The sequence below is a fragment of the Patagioenas fasciata genome, chromosome 3, assembly GCF_037038585.1.
Source record: "Patagioenas fasciata isolate bPatFas1 chromosome 3, bPatFas1.hap1, whole genome shotgun sequence".
NCBI classification, from domain to species: domain Eukaryota; kingdom Metazoa; phylum Chordata; class Aves; order Columbiformes; family Columbidae; genus Patagioenas; species Patagioenas fasciata.
In genome coordinates, this window is record NC_092522.1 from 67294320 (window position 1) to 67317938 (window position 23619).

At 40.2% G+C, this 23619-nt stretch overlaps 1 protein-coding gene across 2 annotated transcripts; it reads left to right on the top strand.

The window, feature by feature from the left end:
* The first annotated feature begins 5500 nt into the window (after positions 1–5500).
* Positions 5501–23505, top strand: SLC18B1 (solute carrier family 18 member B1). 2 transcript variants are annotated; one of them, XM_065834741.2, is made up of 14 exons: positions 5501–5662; positions 6159–6298; positions 7349–7444; positions 9099–9172; positions 9938–10085; positions 12532–12688; positions 14170–14306; positions 15953–16054; positions 17031–17122; positions 18339–18434; positions 19169–19243; positions 20676–20769; positions 20875–20921; positions 22531–23505. In XM_065834741.2, exons 1-14 carry the CDS (start codon positions 5617–5619, stop codon positions 22595–22597), a joined length of 1371 nt encoding a protein of 456 aa, XP_065690813.2. In that variant the 5' UTR covers positions 5501–5616; the 3' UTR covers positions 22598–23505. The 2 variants fall into 2 exon arrangements, with proteins under 2 accessions (XP_065690813.2, XP_065690814.1); XM_065834742.2 differs by lacking the exon at positions 5501–5662 and adding an exon at positions 5831–5981.
* Positions 23506–23619: the final 114 nt, after the last annotated feature.

A 23619-nucleotide genomic window follows, 5' to 3' on the forward strand; every position in this document is an offset into this window, starting at 1 on the left:
AGCAGCACCTGTGGGACATTTGCTCCTGACTTCTCCCATCCTGCTGCCAGAACTGGATTCAGAAGTGTGAAAATATAATTTCCTTCATGTTGCTCAGATTCCATAAAGCATGCAAACACAAATAAATTATAATGCCCGCTTTCTTTCCCTCTCCCCAGGGAGAATGTTCTTCCTTATTGTGTAAGCCAACACAGACATGTCACAAGAATAGCCAGAGGCCACGAATGCAATTGCAAAGAGCAAATTTATTTTAGTTACCTCACTAGCAAGGGGGTCTCCAAAGAAGCACCTAAGCTCCCAGGCAGAGGTGACACAAGCAGGGATGCAGGTGCTGCAGAATTCAGCTCTGGTAGAAGATCACTGGGCCTGCTGTATTCACCTGTATTTCAAGGCTTCAAGCAGGTGCAGCCTTGCACTCTTTTTCACAAAGAAGCAGGAGTCTCAAACATAATGATAAGGTGCCTCACAGGCCTATGTTATCTAACATAGAGGTTCTACTTGCTGAGCACACAAGGTCAGTAAAACAATTTGTGTGATATATGTGGTTTTTCTACACATCAGGTGTGGTCACTTGAGCGTATTTACAATGATCCTCCTCCCCATTCTTCTTCTATATTCCCATATGCTTATATCCTTATATCACTTAATCTTTTCATACCCCTTAAAAAGCCCCAAAGATGCCCAGTCTATAGAGGAGTTCTTGTGCTGGATGGAACAATAAACCATTATCTCTATCAGGGCCATCAAAGGATAACAAGAAGTACTTAGTCAGACATAATACATACCAATATCACTGGATAAGTGCAATATATATTCTGTCCAGGAGGCAGAAATATGCACATCTGAAAGATTTGTATCACAGCAAAAGTGATAATCGCAGTCAAATTATAATCTAACATTCTAGAAGTAGAATATGCAAGAATAGTTTTCCTAGCACAGTTGCAAGAAAACAACCCTGTGCTAAGATAAAAGTTATTTATATATAGAGGACAGGTTCGCATTAGCATTGAACTTTGTGTTGAAATGTTGATATAGCAGAGTAGGCGTATGTATTTGTGTGTAATAATTAATGGAAGTGTGTGATCCTGTTTGAAAATCCACTCCAGTGCACAGTGTGTTAGTGTGAGCTCAGCGTTTATGTGGGTGCTCTGCACACTGTTGGTACTACTCCACCTATGACACCTTTCTGCCTAGGTTTCTACAAAGAGTAGTGAGTTTCTTAACCTTTGTATTTTCTGTTGGAGTTATGATGACCATTTAGCATTCTGCAATTTAAATGCTGGTATACAGTCATGGGGTATGATATGTTTAAGCCAAGGACTGCAGTCCTATGCTAAGACAGCACTTCTGGTCCACTCGAGAGTGGGTAATCGGGGTAACAAGCAGAGTGCTAGAAAGCGAGCTGGCAGATGCAGTGCCAGAGCCTGCCTGGCCTCCAGAGGGCTGACATGGTGTCAGTGTAAATGGCGGCCTGGTGTTTCACTGAGCAGCCAGCTCTTTTGGTGGAACTCCGTCCTCTCAAGATTTGCTGATATTATAAACAACATCACATGCTGTCTATAAACTTGGATTTGAGGAGAGAAAGAATAACCACAAACTGCTGTCACATGATGATCAAGAATTTGCATTCTTACCAGCCAGCTATTCTGGGCAATCCATTCAGACTCACCGTCTTAGAATCGTAGAATCATAGAATTGTTTTGCTTGGAAAAGGCCTTTAAGATCATCAAGTCCAACTGTTCATCTAACACTGGCAAGTCTACCTCGAAACCGTGTCCCTAAGAACCTCACCTACGCATCTTTTAAACACCTTCAGGGATGGTGACTCAACAACTTCCCTGGGCAGCCTGTTCAGTGCCCAGTTGTTCAGTGCCTGACAACCTCGCTGCATATATTTAAAAATCCTTTGGTTATAGCTGCCACCTCTGTGCTCTCCATTCAGTTCCTTGACTCCCAGTTCTAGCATGACAGCCTTCCTCTTTTTTCTCCTTTATGATCAAAGTGGCAACTGAACCTGTGGGCTTTTTCAGAAGAGCTGTAGTACTGCAGTGAAGATATGATGGTTCACTCTGTCACAGCCATCCTCTTCCTGCTCCTTTTTGCTTTCTCTGTTTCTGTCCTCATCTCTTGCTGTGGTAACCTTCATCTTCACCCTGTACTCACCCTGGCAACCACGATCTGTCTTTTCTTCAAAATGCCAGACTCAATGACAGCTTAAGCGCCGTGTTGTAAACTTTGGAGACTAATGAACTGAATAACTGAGTAGTTCAGAGAGTGACACAGTACAGTGAGGCAGCCAGGTAGGCAGGTGAAAGTGTCAGTGTCAGTATTACAAACTGTCAAGAAAGGTCCATGACACTGCCAAACTCCGAACAATCTGTTCTGAATTTCAGTTCTGAACAATCCTTGCAAAACTTACTTCCCTCTGGCATGTGTTTCTAGAAATACAAAGCTCAGGCATGTGCTATGATTAGATTGCTAATGTCACAAGATAGAATTATCTCATTTTCATTCCAAAACAGACATGATTTCTCAGCCCTGTGGAACATGGAGTTGGAAGCCTTCTTGCAAATAACACCAACGCACATTTCACCCTGCTCTCCCTAAATAATTATCTTATTAATTTCCTGGTCACACAGTCCGGACAATAGGTTCTGTATCATAAATATATTTTGTGGAGGGCATGCTATTTTTACCCATTTTCTCACCCTATATCCACAGAAGTCCTGCTCCCCAGCCCAGAGGGGCGAGATGTGTATTTCCAAGCATGGTAATGGTTCAGAACAGCCAATCATGCGCTGCTACTCAGGAGTGCAAGGGATGTCTGCATGAGTTTCAAGTGCCTGGAAGAAGTATGGTGAGACCATTCTGGGATCTCAGAGAAAGGACAAGCTATAGCATTTTGGTACAAATTTGGAAAGAAGAAAGACCTTGATGTCATGATAACTGAACATTGCCTTCTACAGATTCTGCACTAGACTCTCAAAGGATGTGGTTATCATGTGGTTACATTAGAGTAATTTTAAACTCTTTTCATATACCTGTGTGCAGCCACTGTGACTTCTGGCAAAAGAAATAGTAATATGATGCAAATAAGCACTGGCTAAGTCATTTCTGGATTGTAATGCAAAAGCATTTCTAAGATCTCTACAAATATACAGAACAATAAGAACTACACATTCCCACATGTGCTGAGCATTTCAGTATGTCCTGAAGGAAGCCGTTCATACAGAAATTGTTCTTAATATATTTTTATCTTGTGGACATAAGCAATGGATGTAGATTCTGTTTGCAGTATTTACAGATGCCTAGTGTTCCAAGAATTGAATTCTACATATCATTTGGGATCTGAAAGGAAAGGTATTTTTTAAAAAGTTGCTGCAGACATGACATAAGTAAGAAAGGCTTGTATGCTTTTAAAAAAATATTTTTGTTAGATTGAAAAACTATCATGACAGGCTGGTAACAAGTGCCAGTTCAAATGTCAGCAAATATTTATAGCTATTTTTATAGCTTCCTTCTTGAAAAGATATGAAGAATTAACAAACGTATTCCATCAACCAGTTTCTTTTTACAGTGAGCAGTGCATAAGTAAACTGTATGCACACATAAGGAGTACATAGCCCTGTTTTATTATTGCACCCACAGCTCATGCTGACCACAGTGTGTTGCTGCTACTTCCCACTCTTCAGCCTTCCACTGCACACACTGGCTTTGAGGAAATCTGACTTGATAGGCTTTGTTGGATTAGTCATTGCTGGCATGTAATTATTAGTGAGAGGAAGACTGGGGTTTGAAAGTAGTTGGAAACTGTTGAGTGAGAGTCTAGATTGAAAAGAGCAAGTAGAGTGAAAACCATTTCAGCTCCGGAACATAATTGTCTATCTCTAGGCACAAAAATGAAAGCTTTATTTTCTCTCCACAATTTTAATCTCTCTCTACAAGTTTATCTTGTGTGCTCCATTCACATGTCATGCTTTGCTTATACCACCTTTTTCTTATTACCCTTTTGCCAAACTCAGGATGACTTGCAAGTGCTCTTCCCCTTTTTTTTTTTTTTGGGGGGGGGGCGGGTAAGGCTGTTCAAGGTGCAGCATCAACAAAAAGGATTTACATTTCTCTCTTTTTTTTTTTTTTTTTTTTTGTTTTTTTTCTGGAGGCAGGCAGGAAAAGATCAAGGTAGTTTTTAGAGGTTTTTTAACTTCACAGCCACAGTAGGTGCCACACACAAGATATTGTCAAAATAGGTTTCGGCAAAGGAATGTGTGGCTGTTGCTCCTTGTGGCTGCTAAATACTTTTAAGGTTTCCTAATTTTATGATAAGAAAGTAATTCTGCTTTTTTCTGTCACATGGAGTGTGAGATTCTAAAATTAGGTACATGGCAACACTTGCTCTGAAATGTCCTTATCATGCGTCTTAATACTATAGCTAGTGAATTGATGGAATACTGATGGCCTAGTTAAAATAGTGCTCCCAAGAAGTAATTACATTTTTTTCTCTTCAATAGGTGTTCTGTCTTTTATCCCATTTTGGTGAAGTCCCCAGCTCCTTCATCACTTTCTTCCCTTCATGACAGGAACTTGTGCCAAACGCACAAGTGATATCACCTCTTCCTCATAGCCAGCTTGTATTTAATCCTGGGGAGTTTGTAGCTATTAATTCTTGTGACAACTTTGTCATTCAGCTCTTCTGTTACTGTTTTATGGTTCCTGTAACTTGCTGGAGGCTGTGCAGGTCGTCAGTGATCTTGTTTGTTCTACCAGTCCTAAGAAGCTATCCTGAATCTCTGTTTGGTATGGAAGAGGTGTTAAAGTTCTTTTTAAAATAAATGGATGCTTTGCTTACAAGGCAAATCAGCAGTCCTACAGTAACTGCCAGCAATGCCTGAAGAATCTTAGTCTAGTTGGTCCAAAGTGGTTAAGTTTTCAGGAAATGTAATCGGGTTAGTCAGCTGTAGCAATGCAGAGTCCCTGGAGCTGATGACTCCTTTGCCACACAAACTTTGTGGGATGTACTCCTTGGGTCCCTGACGCCAGCTCTCAACAGTCCCTAGCAGTCACAGTAACATATTATTCATAAACTGAGCTACTGTTTTAATATACTTGGGATTTACACTTCCATTATGAGGCTTTTCTATAAGGTGTACAGTTTCACTTGTCGGAAACGTCTTTCTAATGTCGAGGTGAGGTACAGTTGTATTCAGCAAATACCACTTGTTCTTGTGACAGCTTTGTCCTCTTATCTGCTTGGTTTTCTTCACCTGTAACTCGTTGCAGCCGCTGTACCAAGATGTGCCAGATGTGCAGCGTACCCTGAGAGCCACCATGTTATCGTGAGACTGCCCAAAGCCCGGCGCCTGCTGTCACCCTGGGTGCTCCCCCCGCCCGGGCTGGCAAGCCCCGCTGGGCGCAGCACCTCCAGCCGCTCTCCCTCTGCCTCCCGGCGGGGCCCGACACGGACGCGACCGCCGGGGCGGGCAGCGCTGCGACCGCCCCCGCAGGCCGAGCATGCTCAGTGGCGGCGGCCGGGGCTGGCGCGGTCCGGGTGAGCTACCAGCCTGAGCAGGGGAACGTGTTGCACCGCGCCGTCTGTTGCGGGCGCGACGCTCCTTCCCCATGGACAGCTGGGCGGCGGAGGGCGCGAGGAGCCGGCGGCCCTCAGGTGGGAGGCGGGGGACGCTCTGCGTTTTTCCGGTGGTGGTCGGGGGGCAGCTGCCGCGTCACGGGCTCTGCCTGCTGCGTCTGGGCCGGCGCTGAAGGGCGGCTCCGCAGCGCCGGAGCCTGCGCTGGGCAAAGGAGCGGGCGTGCGGGCGGGTTTCTCCCCGAGGCTGGGTCCTGCGGTGCCATACCGGGGCTGTCCCCGGCAGGTGTGCGATCGCACGACCGCTGTGCGCCCCGGGGGACGCGCCTGGTACCGGGCCGGGGGCGCGGCGGGGCCGCTCCTGAAAAAACCCGTGCGCTGTCGGGTTGGCCGCCGGCAGGTAAGGTGCCACCTTTACGGCAAAGTCTGCCCTCCTGTACGAGAAGGAAAAGTGCGGCTTGATTGAGTTCCTCAGAGCCGGGAGGGTAAAAGTTTTATGGGGTGTTAATTTTCAAACCTGATTTGAAAATTCGAATTCTATCAGTTTGTAACTTTTTTTTTTTTTTTGCATTTTAAGATGATAGTATGCCAGAAGCACCTGGTACAGAATCAAGAAGGCTTACGAGAGAACAGCTATTTACAATGGCTGCAACAGCTTCTATAAACTTCAGTTCAATGATATGCTATTCAGTCCTGGGACCCTTTTTCCCTTCAGAGGTAAACCAACAATTTAGCCAGCTGCCCTTTGGATTGTTTTTTGCATGTTGAAACTTTTAAAAGGATCTTGAACACCTGTATGGCTATCTGTAAGCTCTGTGGGATTCTTCTCAGTTGTGGGAATTCATAGGGATAGCCTGATGTTGGCTAAAATAGGTTAGAGTGTATATAATGGCGACCTGGATCCTGTCCATGTACTAATTAATCTTCCCTGTGGCTGCAGAGAAGACAGCAAGCCAGTAGTATAAGACAGAAGTTGAAACGAATGCTTGGAGAAGTGAAATAGTTTTGGAGAATAGTGTTGCATAGCAGTGTGGTAGTAGAGCCAAGATTAAAATTGCCTGTGTCCTGGCTTGCATTTCAGTGCCTTAGCGACTAAATGACTTTTTATTTATAGCTATCTCTCTGTTAACTCATGCTGGGCCATCATTCACTGTGTTAAACTACCTGACCCATCAATTGGGGGGAATACAAAATATCTCTGCTTATTTTGGGTGAATACAGTGTTTTAATACAGGATGAAAAAAAAAAAAAGGTCATGGGGCATTTGCAGCAGAAGTCCATTTCTCCAATGACCAAGTTGTTCCGAAGTATTAACAAAGAAATGTTAAAATTATTTTTGCTTGAAATATTCCTATGTCAAAAATTTGCTTGATGCTTTTTATGGAAAAGCACAATATAGTGAAGATAACAGGTATCTCAGCTCACTGCCCTTTCAGCATGCAAGGGATCAAAGCTCTGTAGCTAGCTCTGTTGCACGCCAGCTGAAGCCACCTGTATAAAGTCTGGTGACCTGTTTGATAGTTCAGCAAACAGCACCGTGTTTCTGTTCCTTGAGGAACGACCATTGTTTTTCGTTTTATTATGTATAGCTTAAACAGAAGTGCAACATGTCTTAGAATTGCTATGTTGTTACCTTATGAGACCTTACTGCCTTTGAGAAAGGAAAATGTTTTGTAACTGCACTGACGGAGAATTTAAAAAAATTGAAATGTACAACACATGAAAGAGTTTGCCTCCACCTCTACACAGTTGTGATCTTTTTTGCAGGCAGAAAAAAAGGGTGCCAGTAACAGTGTTGTTGGCCTGATTTTTGGATGTTTTGCTTTGGTCAATTTCTTGTCATCTTTAGTCTTGGGAAATTATGTAAGTATGATTGAAGCTGTAACTTATTTCTGTGATGATATCAGTTGGTATATGAAGACAGTTCTCTGAGGCTGAGAAAAGCAATGTCTCTCTTCAGTGGCAGTGCTGCAGACTTGTGTCTGCAGTAACTGGAGCCTGACCATTCAGTTGGAATCTGGTTTAGGTCTTGTCAGTACAACTTAAAAGTTACTCTTCTACAGCACTTGAGGGTGGCATAGGGTGGTGGACATCCAGCTGTTTTGTTTTATCTCGTTAACTGTTCTGTTTACTTCAGAGTAATCTGCTGAACCATTCTCCTTTCTTTTACCTCCTTTCTCCCTACCCCCCGTTTTAGTTACTGCACATATTTATTTATATATTTTGTTTGCCTTCTTAAGGTGTGTGTGTTTTTTTTTTTTTTTCTGTGTGTTTTTTTTTTTTTCTGTAGTTAGCTGCACCCCTTCTTTTCTGGTATGTTGTCTTTTGCTTAATGTTCCTCTTGTAATGACTCTTGGCTGCTTAACTTGGTTTCCGCTTCATTACATAGCAATATTAGATAAGTGTCTCCAATTCTTGCAACTTCAGTTTTCCCACTGATTCAGGACTTTTCTCGTGCTGGAGAAATTACTAATAAATTATATAGCAGTTTGTTTATGTGCTGGAGCACTGCTGTGCATGCATTTTTGGCTAGGGCTACTGAAGATCATACCGTAAGTCGGGGTTGCTGCAGTGTCTTTGCTGACCCCGTGGTGGATGATTTTCTCTGGTGGTGAGGTGGCTCATCAAGGTGTCACACAAGTGCCATTGGTAAGTCCAGTCACGATGCCTGTGATTATGGTGTGACCCTCACCAAGTATTGTGCCGGGGGAGAGAGGATGAACACGCCATCCTCGCTGCAGCTTGATGAAGTCAGCGCCAATAGCAGTGGACAGTCCAGCAATCAGAAATCCTGATGGTTTCAGTGAAACTCTGCAAAATATGGGCTTCGGTAATGATGGTTGAAACACAGGGACTTTGTCCAGACCTGAACAAGAAAAGAGTCTGAAATACCTCCTTCTCTTAGGGGAAGTTACAGAATAGAATTAGAAGCTCAAAGTTAATTTGTTACAGGATTGAGTTAGCTTTATGGAGTGGTTCTTGTCGTCCTTCACCCTGGTGATAGAGTCTTAAATGAAGGAAGGTGGGGGTCCTTTCTGTCATAATGAATGGAGAAGCCTGAAGCTACCATGCTTCCTATGCCAAAGCTTTGTGCTATTAAGGATTGTGATAAGTTTGCTTTAAAATCGGGTTCTACTGACTCTTCTGAGCCATATACGTAACAGATATTGCTGACTTGGCATCAGTGGCACTGCCGGAGGGGATATGTGTTACTTTCTGTTTGTTTATGGCGAGGAATGCTGTTGTAAACTGCTGCTCTGCAGAAGCTGCAGCATGGCACTGTGAAATGGTTAACTGCAGCATTGTCTTACCGTTCTGAAAACTGGGTTAAGTCACTTAACCATTTAGAATATTTTTAGGTTCAATATTGCATGAAGACAAACCAGCAGGAGCAGTATCTGCAGATCTTTTAGTCACATATGCCCATAATGTTTTGATTTCTTAACAGTAAACTATTTTGAAAGATTTTTGATTTAGGCTTGAACTAATAATATGTAAAATGGTATTTAATTTACAGCTTACACATATTGGAGCAAAATTCATGTTTGTGGCAGGGATGTTTGTTTCAGGATGTGTTACCATTCTGTTTGGGTGAGTAATTTTTTTTGGCTGGTTTTGTTGTATTTGTCTTGTAATCATTTTCATCTGTATGAAAAGATGGACACAAAACAGAAGTGGAAACTCTTGGGCATGTTTTGGGTGTTGGTTAGGTCACATAACTTTTTGCGTCTTTATTTTTCAACTGTCCCATGTAAAGCAGAATGAATGCTTGTCCCTATCAGTAGGTTTCAAAGCCTGTTTAGTACTTTGAAAGCAAAGAAGATTCTACATATTGAAATAAGTACCATAGTTGATGAACAGCAAGAAGTCTGTCAAAGTGCGGCAATAACAGAATTATTTATGCATAATGTTTTAATTATTCTTTTCTTAACAATATAGAGTGCAAAACAGAAGCTAAGAAGCTAAGCCACTCATTTTAGCAAAATAAAAGTTTTATTAACAATGAAGGAAGCTCTTACTAGGTAGTTGTAACTCATTGCATTGAAGGCCTTGCACAGTTGCTTGGAAAAACTGTGAAATACAACAGAAGATGGCTTTGGAGATTTTCACAGGTTAGATTTTTTGTGCTCTTTCAACCACCAATGAAAGGGAAGAAGGGGAAAGCTGCCAGAAATAGTTTGGTAGAGTTTGAGTGACTTCACTGATGCTTTTCAAAAAGATGTGGCAACTGAAAGCATTGAGTGTCTCATAACTATGTCTTTTAATAAGTAAGAAATTATGCTTCAGGTCCTTTTGTAGATGACTTGCTGCATCCTGAGAGTTTTCCATTTATGTGGTGGTTTGTTTTTTTTTCAGAATGTTGGACAAGGTGCCAAGTGGGCCAATGTTCATCGGTTTGTGCTTTTTAGTAAGAGCAATGGATGCAGTAGGTTTTGCAGCAGCAATGACAGCATCATCTTCAATCCTTACAAAGGCATTTCCCAATAATATAGCTACTGTCCTGGTAAGTGCAAAAACCAATGTTACAGCTAAGTACCTGCAATATGATGAATTGCCAGTAGGCAGCCTAAAACTAGGTGGAAAAAATCTGCTGTGTCATATGCAGGGCATATTTGAAATAAACACATAATGTTTGTAATCTGGAATCACAGTCCTGGAACAAGTTTAGACCTTAGCATAACTCCAATTAGATATAAATTAAGCAGTATGTATCAGTTGCTTATGTTGTGAAAACAGCTGACGATTGATGGCAATAGTTATATCTTCAGGTGAAATCAGACTATTAAAATACTAATACAACTTTTAGTGGTTACTGCTACATGGATACTAAGAATCCATGTGGATTGATTCAATAAATTTGATTAATTCATTGAAATACTGTTGATTTAAATGAATGAAAGATGCAAAACTGGAAGTTTTTATTTTTCTAATCTATTGATGCAAGTGATGCATGAGGAGAGCTAGAACTTCTTGAAACCTGGCCATCGACGACTCATTTCAATTAGAGATATTACCCTTATTTGCTTGTGTTTTATGGTGTTAGGAAAAAAAGTTTTGTATATAATAAAATGCTGCTATTTTTTTTCAAGAAATTCTGGTTTTGAGTCAAATATAGCCTGACAGAAATAACTGGGTAAACTTTAATGAGTGAACAAATGTTAAGAAAATCCTTCAGGACACTTAATAAAATTGAAACAGTGCTTTTATTAATATTGCTAAGCTGCATAATTACTTCTATAAGTAAATGTCTATAAAAAGATGACCTCTGAAGTAGCAAAAAATGCCTAAATTGCATCTACAGTGAGCAGCTAGCAATTTCTTTGGAAAGCAGGTTATACATTGTAGTTGTTTTGGATATATTCAGTCAATAAGGCTAAAATTTGCTGTTTGCATGTTTTAAAATGTAACTTAATAGGTAAGTAAAGTAACCTTGACCTAAAGGGACTTAGTTATCTGTTGTATAAGACGACTTTAAAATAAATTAAATGCTGCGGTGTCAGCACAATAAACCTGATGCAGAGCTGAAAATGGTATGTGGGGATGAAGGTCACCTCAAGACCACGATCAAAACCACTACACAGCTGTGGTGTGGTAGCTACCTTTGTTTAGAAAGGCTGCTGTCAGAAGACAGATCACTTTTAAAAATTGGTCTGCTGTATTATATACTCTGCTTCTCGTTCTGCATGAGAATAGATGCTTTTCAGATTCATTCATGTAGAGTTACTGTCGTTAGACAGGATGGAGAGTTCTTGTTACTGTGAGCTCTGCTCATGGCAGAGGCAGAAGGAAGAACCAATTAGTTGAAGCAAGGTGCCTCCTGTGGTAAAATCGTAAAGCCTGAAGGAATGGATGAGCGATTTTTAACCTTGTTTTCCATTGCCCTTCTTGATAGTGCTAGTTACTGAGAAATACTTTTTCTCTCCTTACCCTTTTGGTACCAGTTTTCAGCCTACCTTTTACCCCTTGGGTACCCTAGAGCATGACTGGGGAAGATATTAAATGTAGACATGTCAGCCTTGCTGAAGTGAGAAGTTCAGCATCTGTCAATATGATCGCTCCGTTGGAGGAGGTATGAGCTTCAGAACAAAAGCAGTATCAGTTTTTTTACAATATCAGGTTTACTTTATTCTCCCCTGACCTGCAGTGGTGCAAAGCCTCAGCTTCTCTCCCTCCCCCAGTAATTAATAATTCATTAACTTAGAGGGGCTAAATGATGTACAGCCTAACTTGAAGTCCCACCATTCATAAATATTTGTTATGGTTGGTAAGAAACACAAGTAAAAGCGTTATTTGGATGCAGTTATGTTAACTCATGAGCCTTCCATGTGTTGAAGTTTACCAAAATGTCTCACATCTATCTAGAACTATTTTTAAGGACTTGCTAGTTATATCCTGTTACTAATTATTCCTTTTCCTAGGAAAGGAAAAGGCTGGGACCCTAGACTGACCGATGGTAAAGAACTTGCATATTGCTGACTGTGCCCACTCTCGGGCCACTCTGACTTGTATCAGTAAAATTACAGATGAGGATGAATCCCTGTACCATCTTCCTGGGTCCCAAAAGTTAGCAAAACTTTAACTGTAAGCAGTGATTACCACCAGCTACTGCTTGTTAAAAGGGGGTGGTCTAAACACTGATTAGTCAAGTATTGAGGCCGATGTTGACAATGGTAACTATGGTTAAACACAATATTTAAGTGTAACTGTATTATTGTATTTTTGAAAATCAGTATCTTATAACAGGTGGCAGATTATGAAATTATAGCTAATATAATCTGAGTTATCCCCACTGCAGTTTCACTGTTGTCTCCTACCCCTAGTCAGTGAATCCAAGTGGTCAGTTATGGATAGAAAGCAAAGCTTTAACATGTACCTCATCCCATGGCATAATGACCCATCCAAGTTGGTTGATATTTTTTTTTTTCCTTGCTTAATTTTTCCTCCTTTAGGGCAGCCTTGAAATTTTTACAGGACTTGGACTGGTGCTGGGCCCACCTTTAGGTGGCTTTTTGTATCAATCATTTGGTTATGAGATCCCTTTCATTACACTGGGATGCATAGTGTTGACCTTGGTGCCTCTGAATATGTGCATATTACCAAAATACGGTAAGCACCCTTCTTCCTGCTTCCTTCACTCAGCTTTATTTCTCATATATATAACTGCATTTTAGGAAAATATCAGTTTCTGGAGTCTTATTCAACTAGAAGGGAAAGCTTCAGCTGAATCAACTTGTGATCTTGATCAGGCTCTTGTTTTAATGCGAAATTAATGCGTGCAGATGGCCTGGAATGAATCCAACATCTCATGCCCATTTCTGCAAACACTAAGAACTCTGTGTGAAAGTGAACCAAGATAAATTCTTGTTTTCTTTTGTCTCTTTAGCTTCAGGGCTTGTAAAGAATCAGTTGTATCTTCTTAGTATCAGTTTGTTATTGCAGCTTGTTGAAGAAAAGCTGGAGATAGATATATATTTTTTTTCACCTTGAACAAAGTAACTTGGCAGGTTTGTGGAGTTAATAGTGGGAGGAAAAGCAGAATTATAGGGTGAACAAAAGGGGTTTATTTGTACTGAATGGTTCAAGATCTGATTAATGTGAAGTAATGTCAAAATTAATAAATGGGAGATCTAACTAAAGTGCTGGAGGTCATAAATGTTATTACATTTTAGATAGACCTGTTTGGACATAAAGTTATCTTAAAGATAAATCTTCACACAAGATCAAAATTGCAAGATTACAGTTCTGATAGTCTTTTCTATTTTAAAAGTGACTTTTAAACACAGTGGGTGTTTTTCTTTTTTCCTATAAAATATGGAAACCTTGGAGAATAACCTCATGTATGCTGGCTCGTAGAAGAAACTTAGTTGTTAACCATGTGCTGCTACTGCTGGCCTCCCCACCACCTCCACGAGCTTGGAAATTGTATGGACTCATGACATTACTGGCCAGTTTGAAACTGCATTAAATAAATGTTAGCTCTGAGCTGGTGGATGCTAATGAATGAAAGTTAGTTCCATGTATACTTTGAGACCATATTTGACTAGTAGAGTACCATCAGCATTGGAGGAAAGCATGACTTAGAAATGACATGTAACCATGACATCTGAAAGAACTGAACAAAAACAAATTGAACACATAGGAGATCCGCATGACTGGCTGCTTAAAAACTTGGACAAATCTGAACTGATAAATAGCAGTCTTTTTATTTTACTTTCAAAGCATGTTTCTTTCAATATGAATTGTTGCTTGTGTTTGTTTTGAGATTTTCATTGCGTAAGGGCTAGTGGAGAAGTAACTGTATTTTCATGTAATTAGGAGTAGTACATACTTTTGTTCTTTTTTAAGTTGGGGATTTGCAGTATTGGAATCTAAACTGTCTACTTTTATTCACCTCTCAAATCTGAGGTTTTGATATAAAAAATAGTGTAGTACATAATGGTCTACAATTGACTTTCATTTGTTAGATAACAAGAGTAAAAAGGACTAGAAAAAGGGAAATACTGACTTATTTTCTGAAGCAAGAAGTTCAACCATGAGCTTATGCTGCTGAAAGTAATGCAATTTGCCTTCCTTTTTTCTTGAAACAGATTCAGTCCCTAGCAAGGACTCCTTTTGGAAGCTAGTTCTTCTGCCGAAAGTCTTACTTCTCTGTCTTACTATATTTTCTCTAAGTGCATGCTTGGGCTTTTTGGATCCCACAATGTCTCTATTTATCCTAAAGCAGGTAAGTCCTGTTAACATGCAGGGAAAACCTGACTTGCTAAGTAGTAATTAACTGGTTATAAATGTGGTTTAAATATCGCAAACAAAATGAAGCCTTATCAAAACGCACTGCTCTAATTAGCTGCTAATAATTTGATTTCCAGATAACTTGATTTCCATGGTATTGGCAAATCACAGCTTCTGTTTACACCGTCTGTTGTGGCTGGGTCACTGTAACTTTGAGAATGAAGAAATATAGGACCTTTAAAACACAGGTTTTTTCCACTTAATTGGCTTTCACCTGCAGAGTACCTTCTCTGAACAGGACATAATGGCTGGTTCTGTAGACTAGGGACTTTTTCCTCCTTTCTGAAAGCAAATTCTCTAAAATTGCACCAGTCATTTACAGCATGTATCTCTTGATGTGGATATTTGGTGGATAAACTTATTTCAACTATGTAGCCTGCCAGGTGATTCCTTCACTCACTCATTAAAAAAACAAATGCTGTTTTATTTATTTATTTATAATTTAACTTAGTATTTATTAATTTGTTTGCTACTTAATTGCTTTTATTTATTTTCCCCATGATGTTTATGGTAATGAATTTGAAGTAAACAGTTTATGATGCTGTTCCTATGTGAAATCAAGCAATGCTTTTTGAGTGATTTATTTATTAATTGTTTTTCCAGGAAATAGCATTTCACATGTTGTAGTGCTCCTAATTTTCCTCTGTCTAGTCCAGCATGTAGAGCACTCATCCAGGGAGGAGGTAACTTGGTGCTAACCTCTGCCATCAATGGAGATGTGAATGTATGTGTTCCACCATCCAGTAGCGTTTTATGATTATCCCACTGTAGAATATTCTACACTGGTGTGGCTCTTCTGCTTTCCCTTTGCTCTGTGCTAAGAGCTACTTGCCATGAAAGGGTTTTAGCCTAATTGGCAAGGTGTTCTAATCACTAAATTAGAGTTACTATCATGTGCCTGCAATATGGCAAGGAAATAGTGAATATTTACGTAGCCCATCGCACATGAAATATCTTGGAATTCCTTCTAACTGGTAGCTAAAGCACTCATTTGGAAAGTAGTATGCTTTTGGTTCATTACACGTTTTGTTTCAATACAGAAATGTGACTGCATTAGGAGAAAATAGGCCTCAGGGTTTTTCAAAAGGCCTCTTACTTATAAAAATCCTCCTTTGGTTGAAAAGCCAGAGTTGTGTTTTATAGCACTACTTAGACTAAGATGCACTGATTAGTAGTGGCTGACTACAGTATTTATGCTTTTCTAAGTGGAAATATAATTGGATGGGATAAGTAAAGACTAAATCCATCTAAATTCTGATGTCTGAAGTGTCTGTTTCAAATGTGCCAGTATTCATGTTAGAATCCAGTGTGCTGGCATAAAATAATAGAATAATCTTTCCTCCTGAGATAATTCAGGCTTTTCTGAGTACATTTATGTCAGGTGTTTTCATTCCATGCCTAGAAATATAAGTGAAGGAAACCGAAGCTCTGCTGTTGACATCAAATACTTGAAAAGCCTCTGTATGGTATCAGTAAGATACTTAAAATCATGCATTTCAGTATTTTGACCTAAAATGTAATTCTTGGATTGTCCTGTAATTAATGTGGCATATATGGTTTTTGTGTTTTGTCTTCCCATAGTTCAAACTACCAGCTGGTTACGTGGGCTTGGTATTCCTTGGTTTGGCGCTCTCGTACTCCCTGACTTCTCCCCTCCTTGGATTCCTAAGTGACAAACTGCCAGTGAGTACTACTCTGCTGTTTCTGCAGGGTTGTCAAGCACTCTGTGCATTTAGTTAAAACTGGAAGACTTCTTATATTGAAGCAATGCAGGTAGGCCTGGTCCTGCAAGGGGATCTGTCTTTCAGGACCTTGCATGTGCACTGAATACTGCCCGCTTGAAGGTCTCTTTTGCAAGGTCCAGGTAATGTCCAAAATAGTAAAGGATGTCAGACAAGTATCCTGCAGTTGGAATGTATTGAGCTTTTCCAGTGGGCTCAGCGCAATCTAGTTCCAGCCAATATGGAATGGAGTGTAGGAAAACATGTTCCAATTATTCATGATTTTATTCACATCTAATTCTATCAGCTTTTGAGGAGTAAAATTGTTCAGGTTAGCTGTATTGAGTTTGTCTCTTAAAAAGTGTAATATCCAAATTAAGTCATCACACTGACTGACTATCATTCTCTAGCACTTAACTGCACCACAGAAAGACTTTGACAGTGATATACCCAAAACTGACTGGTTTACAACCACTGCTAATTGATCAAAGAAACTTACACTTTGAATGCTTTGAATGAAGGACAGTGCCAGTTTTCTGACACGTTTTTTTTTTTCCCCAACACAAACTAATAGTGGCCTTTGTACATGAGAATTACATGCAATTCTACATTATATTTCTTATACTAAAGAAGAGTAAGATATAAAATACTTTGCTGACAGAAAAGCACCCTTACTCAGTGTCCTGAAGAATTTCTGTATTAAGCAGCGGCTGCCAGGGATTGCATTGGTGGCAAGGAAACATGAATTCAGTATTTCTTTATGGTATTCAGAACTGACAGAGGAATTGTGAATTCCCAGTTTGTGTGTAGTGGGGTTCTTTACAGGACACATACTTTTCAGGAGGTGAAGATTTAGAAGAGAGGTATTAAGAAAGACAAAATAGTTACATTGCAAATTCACATCTTAAAATTATGCACTTCTTCCTTTTCTTTCACAGCACCTCAGGAAGTGGTTGCTGGTAATTGGAAGCTTAATGACAGCAGTGTCGTTTTTCATGTTAGGACCTGCTCCCGTGCTGCACATTGAAAGGTACAGAACTGCCTCTTCTTGAACCTGTCCCTTTATGTGATGTTTTTGTGATATGTATCATGACCATAGCTATGTATGTCCAGAAGTCTATAATTAGCACCTTTGAGCATGAAACAGGGGTTTGTTGGTTTGGTTTTTTTGTTTGTTTGGTTGGTTCTTTTTTTTTTTTAAACATGAGGCTTTGAATATAAATCAGTGGAAGCATCTGAAAACTGAGATTTTGCAGCTTTGTAAAATAGATCCATTTACTTTTTACTGTTAGTGTGTTTGCTCATGTTAATGTGTGTGGTGGGAAGAATGCTGCTTTTTATTTTTCTTTCCTCCAAATTCTGTGTCATTTTGAGTGCAACAAAACAAAGCTCTCTTTCTGTTTTTTTTTTCCAGTGTTCTCTGTTTCATCAGTGTTTCTTAATTATGGGCTTCATTTGCATGGCTGTACAGCAGTATTGATTTTCTTCTCTCCATATATAGATCACTGAGGAGAATGCCAGGTTATAGCTTTGTTTTCAGCTAGCTAAATAAGACAATGCACGTTGCACCTGAACCCTGTGTTGCCCTATCTCTCAAGTTAATTCACAGCAAAACACTCTGCTACATTTACAGAACTGTAGAGTCCTTTTGTCCTGTGTTAAATACTCTGTTAGAGATTATTATGGGCTTGCTGATGTGCAGAATTAGTAAACTGTTCCTTGACTTCTAATTTTTAAAGAAGATTTTTAAAGATTTGAAACTGGCAAGATAGTACATTTGAGTTGGTGAGAAAAATAAATCAGTAAAATGTTCAACATTCTTTAGCTAAGTCTATTTGGTTATTAGGCTACAAAATTTTAGTTACAAATCCTTCACTTGTGCAACAAACCATGTCTGGAACTTGGACATAGGTATTGCTGAGTTATGCTCATCTGTCTACCTCTTCTCTATGTGCTCCTCTTAAAATGAGCTGTATTTGATGAGGAACTATTTAATTTGAGCACAGGATTTTCAGATTCTTCTACAAAGGTGGTTGTGGGTGGGTTGCTTTTTTGTTTGTTTGTTTTTCTTTAAGCACAGAACTGTATTTTGAAGTCTTAGAATTCAATCAGAGTTCTTTTTGGCTTCAAGTAATCTAATTTTCTGGTCAGTCACGGAGAGCTGATGTAACAGCCTTCAGTCAAATGGGGTCTTTATTTGAAAAGAGTCTTCGGCAGCTAACTTCTTTTAAATGCCTCTTTTTCAGTCAGCTGTGGATGTTTGTGCTAATGCTGGTTTTGCTTGGGTTTTCCATTGGCATGAGTGCTATCCCAGTGTTTCCAGAGATACTGCACTGTGCATAGTAAGTATCTCAGTCCAACACATCTTTCATGTTACTGACAGTAGGAAACTGCAACTGCTTTTCAGCAGTGAATATGAAATGGGGTTTTGATGTGGCTTTTTGCCCTCCTCTTTGAGACAAAGGCAACAAGTAACACTAAAATGTTTCTGTTACTTTTGTTGTCTTAGTTTTTTCTGGCTGAGCAGCCCAGTCATACTGCAAATACAATTTTGTAAATGTTGTTTATCTCAGTACTGTGGACATTGAAGTCCATCAGACTTTGGAACCCATAGCATGGGGTGACCTGTGTGTGATTTCATATACATGGGATTTATTTCAGCTTCTGAAGGCAATTCATAGCAAGCATCTTTCACTGCATTTTCGGGCTGCATTTGCTTTAACAGCTGCATCTACAGGGGTCGTATTTGCTCAAAGTACAAGGTCTGTAATGTGGCTTGGCAGCAATGTCCTGGAAGGGTCTCGATTTACTCTTATTAGTATGTTCCTCTTGGAACAAGGTCTTCTTAAAAGCTGTGTGTCACATCAGAGGTGAGGAGCAAAACCGCAGTCCTTCAGAGAGGCAGTGAAGAACAAAGCACTGACTAAACAGACATGATGCCACTGTACTCTTTTGCTTGTTAACTATTTATGTTGGTAGTAAATTGAAAGGAGGGGAAAAAACTCTCTATAGGGAAGGCTATAGACTGAAACACAATGTTTTATTATACTACTCTAACTGGTCTGTCTTTTTGCAGTGAGAATGGATTTGAAGAAGGTCTGAGTCTGCTGGGACTGGTGTCTGGGCTCTTCAATGCCACATGGTCCCTTGGGTAGGTACATGGTCACGTATTTTTAAGCTAGGAGTGTTTGGTTGTTCTGTGCTGTTGCCACATGAAATCTTGCTGCATTATGACCACAAGTCTTGCATTGCAGCCCATGTGTTGACCTTGATTCAAGAGGTTCTTGCTAAACAGATGTCTCATGGACATGTTTTAGCAAACCTTTTTACCCAACAAAGGAATGGACTCTGAACTTGTCTTCTTTGAAATGTACATCCCTGCATATCAAAAGCTGCAGTGATTAAGTGGATGTTAGCATACACTTCTGTGTGATTATTGTTGTTGACACTGAAATATTAAAAACTTAATATAGAGAGAGGTGGACCCTAATATATTTACAAAGCTAAGTCTACCCACATGGTATCTGCTCCTGACTAATTCTCTTTTCCCTTTTTAATTTTCCACATTTCCTCCTTTTATCTGGGACAGCTTAAGGTAGAATCTTCTCTTTCAGCCACAGCCATTATTTAGGATCTGTGTTTGCATAGCTTAGCAGAGTGTATTTGTGTTTATTATCCAGTGGTCATCACACAAATAAGTGAAGGGCACTACTGGCTGAGTGAAGCTTCAGAGTTGTCACTCAGTGTGAAGTTACGGAGTTCCCCTATTGATATTCACTTCCAGGATTTTTTTTTTATCTGTCCCTGGAGTCCTCTGTGCCTGCAGGTGGGTTTCAGTGTTACGAATTTGCACCATTTTTCCAAGCTAATTGAAGTTCTAGCTGTCCTGTTTATTTGGTGTAGAGTTCAGTACAGATATAGGTTTTATGAAGTTACCAAACCACAGTTTTATGCTGTTATCAAACATGGTTTTATTATGTGACTTGCTTGCAGGAAGTCTCTCTAGTTTTACGCAGTTTTGCCCCTTTCTGTAGTGAGGTAGCTTATCATGTAAGATGTTTTATAAAGCGACAGCAGTTACGTAACCTTTCATGGCCTTCTTAGACAAGGCAGTTACATACAGCTCAACTTTGCAGTGACCACGTCTGTCACAGTGTGCCTTCCCGTATGCCTATATCCATCAGTATTTTGCTTTGACATTTGGAAGGTTTACATTTTGAGGGATGAGAGTTTAAGTTTCTTTTATGGTAGAATTGATTGGTGTAGATGTACTGTTAGAACATGGGCCTAAATGGGGCCTCTAAGCCATTCCAGATACAGAAAAAAGTGCATTCAGCTTTCTGATATGGATCCTATTTGTGGCTGAAGAGGTAACTAGACAGGTTTACTGGGGCCATAGCAAAAAAAGAATTAGTACTTATTGTGGATTATAGGAAAGTTAGGTCTGTAGGAGACAATCTCTTTAACAGATGAGAGAGAATCAGAGGAAGGAGGCAACAAAACACAATAAAAAAGTTGGCTGAGAATACGATATGTTATCTTTTTTGTTTGGGATGCCGATACCTAATTTTGATTTTTTGCAGGGCATTTACAGGTCCCACTCTGGGAGGATTTCTAACTGAAAAACTGGGTTTTGAATGGGCCTCAGCCATCCAAGGAGGATGGGCACTGTTAACTGTAAGTAATCACACTTTTTTTTTGCTTTTTATATCTATTGCAATTATGAGCTATTGCATAACCTTATTTTTAATATAACAATTGTAACTGACTGTTTTCTCAAAGGGTCTTGTAACTGGAGTATTCTATGTCACTGAGGCAACAAGGAGAAGGTATGCTGAGATATTTTTTTCTTTATTTTACTTGCAGCCATATAAAGCCAAACCTTTGAAAGCTGTGCTTCCATTTTTTCCTCACTATCAACATGATCGTGAACGACAAGATAAGCAGTAAAAATATAGCTTAAATACTTTGTCTGTATGCTTTCCTAAATCCCTACTGGCCTAAACAGAGACCTAAACCAGGCAGTGCCTGTTCTATACAAGGAAGAGGACTGTGCCATTAACAAGCAAGCCTTGCTGATGATTCCTCCAGGAGGGTGTCTGTGAGCTGGAATTGGCTGGGTGATTGCATCCAGAGGGTAGTGGTCAATGGCTCAATGTCCAGATGGAGATCAGTAACAAGCAGTATTCCTCAGGGTTCTGTATTGGGACCAGTGTTGTTTGATATCTTCACCAATGGCATAGACGGTGGGATGAGTGCACCCTCAGCAAGTTTGCAGATGACACCAAGCTGAGTGGTATGGTTGACACACCTGAGGGACGGGATGCTATCCAGAGGGACCTGGACAAGCTTGAGAAGTGGGCCCATGCAAACCTCATGAGGTTCAAAAAGGCCAAGTGCAAGGTCCTGCGCCTGAGTCAGGGCAACCCCCAGTATCAGTACAGGCTGGGGCATGAAGGGATTGAGAGTAAGGACTTTGGGGTACTGATGGATAAAAGACTGGACATGAGCTGGCAATGGGCGCTTGCAGCCCAGAAGGCAAATTTTATCTTGGGCTGCATCTAAAGGAGTGTAGCCAGCAGGTCAAGGGAGGTGATTCTGTCCCTCTGCTCTGATGAGACCCCACCTGCATCGATCTCTGGAGCTGTCAGTAGAGGAAACACATGGACTTGTTGGAGAGGCTCCAGAGGAAGGCCACAAAAATGATCAGAAGCCTGGAAAACCTCTCCTGTGAGGGCAGGCTGAGAGAGTTGGGGTTGTTCAGCCTGGAGAAATCTCCAGGGATCTTATTGTGGCCTTTCAGTACTTAAAGGGGGCTTATAAGAAAGATAAGGACAGACTTTTAGCAGGACCTGTTGCGATGGGACAAGGGGTAATGGTTTTAAACTAAAAGAAGGGAGATTCAGACTAGACATAGGGATGAAAATTTTTACGATGAGGGAGGTGAAACACTGGAACAGGTTGCCCCATCCCTGGAAGCATTGAAGGTCAGGTTTGACAGGACTTTGAGCAACTTGATCTAGTTGAAGATCTGGTTGAATGACCATCCCTGGAGGTGTTTAAAAGACTCATAGATAAGCTGCTTAGGGACATGGTTGAGTTACAGTGGTAGATTAACAGTTGGACATGCTGATATTTTGGTTTTGCAACCAAAATGATTTTATGATACTATGATTCTAAGATGTCTGTGCTTACTGCAAGGGATTGGACTAGACGACCTTTAAAGGTCACTTCTAAACCAAAATTTTCCATGAAATGATAGGTGTGAAAGCAATACTACATGGTTCTGTGCAACAGTGGGGAACCAAATCCAGTGGTCCACACAGCTCTTTCCACATAATGTGTAGCTTTACATGCTATAATGTCAGTATTGCATAGAAGTATCTAGAGAATATTAAACTGGTTTCTTCCTTCCTGTTCCTTTCTTTGTGCAAACAGTTCCAGCCTGCGAAATCCTCCTGGTAATAATGAAGAAAGAAGTCATCTGATGGGCAGTGAAACATAGCCGGGAATACTTTCAATTCTCTGTTTACCATTGTGGTTTAACCTAGTGCTGAGATGAGTGGACTTCAGTCACCATCCCTGGAGGTGTTTAAAAGACATGTAGATGAGGTTCTTAGGAGCATGGTTTAGAGGTGGACTTGGCAGCATTAGGTTAACAGTTGGACTTGATGATCTTAAAGGTCTTTTCCAACCAGAACAATTCTATGGTTCTGTTCTATGATTATTAATGGAGCTGGAATATGTGATCCTGTAGTGAATAACCAGCTGTGGTCTAATTGTAGCTGTGTGTTTTGAAACACTAAACACTGACTGCCTTTCTTTTGGGGAGACCTCATGTGGGTTGGCTGAAGTGATGAGTAACTCTCAGATGTCAGCCTGTTTAATTGTGTTCCATGTGCAGTGCACCACTATATGTGAAGAGGTCTGTTTTCAGACATCTGGTTTCTATATGTGAGCCTGCTGTGCATTATTCTTGGGTAGAGCTACTATTTTGCTACCATGGTTTTCCATGTTTTTTAAAAGAAAGTACCTTATCTTGTAATACTTCGATAACATAAAATGTTCAAAACAGAATTTGAAATGGCAAAGCATTAAGCACAAAATTGTTTTCAGTAAAGCAACCTTTTTTTCTCCTAAGTTCTGTGAATTTTCTTAGACAACAAGAGTCTAAAGATCTTTGTGTATACCAGCACTTGTATTATCTTGAAAGTGCCTGAAAACAAGAGGCCAAGGTCATGAAGAGGAGACTTCGTCAGCCCTGGAGGAGACTGGCATTGTGTGTGTGTGTGTGTGTGTGTGTATACATACATGCAGAGACATATGTATGTTTGTATTGTATATTAGGACTCAGCTTCGTGTGTATGTGAGATCTGTTTTACTAATAAATGCCAGCTGGAATGTTTGTACTAATTGCCTTTGCAACAGCAGATTTATCAAAAGTCTAGGGCTACTATTTTCCAACAATAGGAAATAAAAAATAATCTCCTCACCTTATCCAGATGCTCAGCAAAAAAATCCCTCAAG

Excerpts from the sequence above, each read along its gene's own strand:
- SLC18B1 (XM_065834741.2), top strand. The coding sequence starts at position 5,617 with ATGGACAGCTGGGCGGCGGAGGGCGCGAGGAGCCGGCGGCCCTCAG. Across the intron at positions 5,663-6,158 it reads GAGGAGCCGGCGGCCCTCAG|ATGATAGTATGCCAGAAGCA; the intron begins GTGGGAGGCGGG and ends TTGCATTTTAAG. Across the intron at positions 20,770-20,874 it reads GAGGATGGGCACTGTTAACT|GGTCTTGTAACTGGAGTATT; the intron begins GTAAGTAATCAC and ends GTTTTCTCAAAG.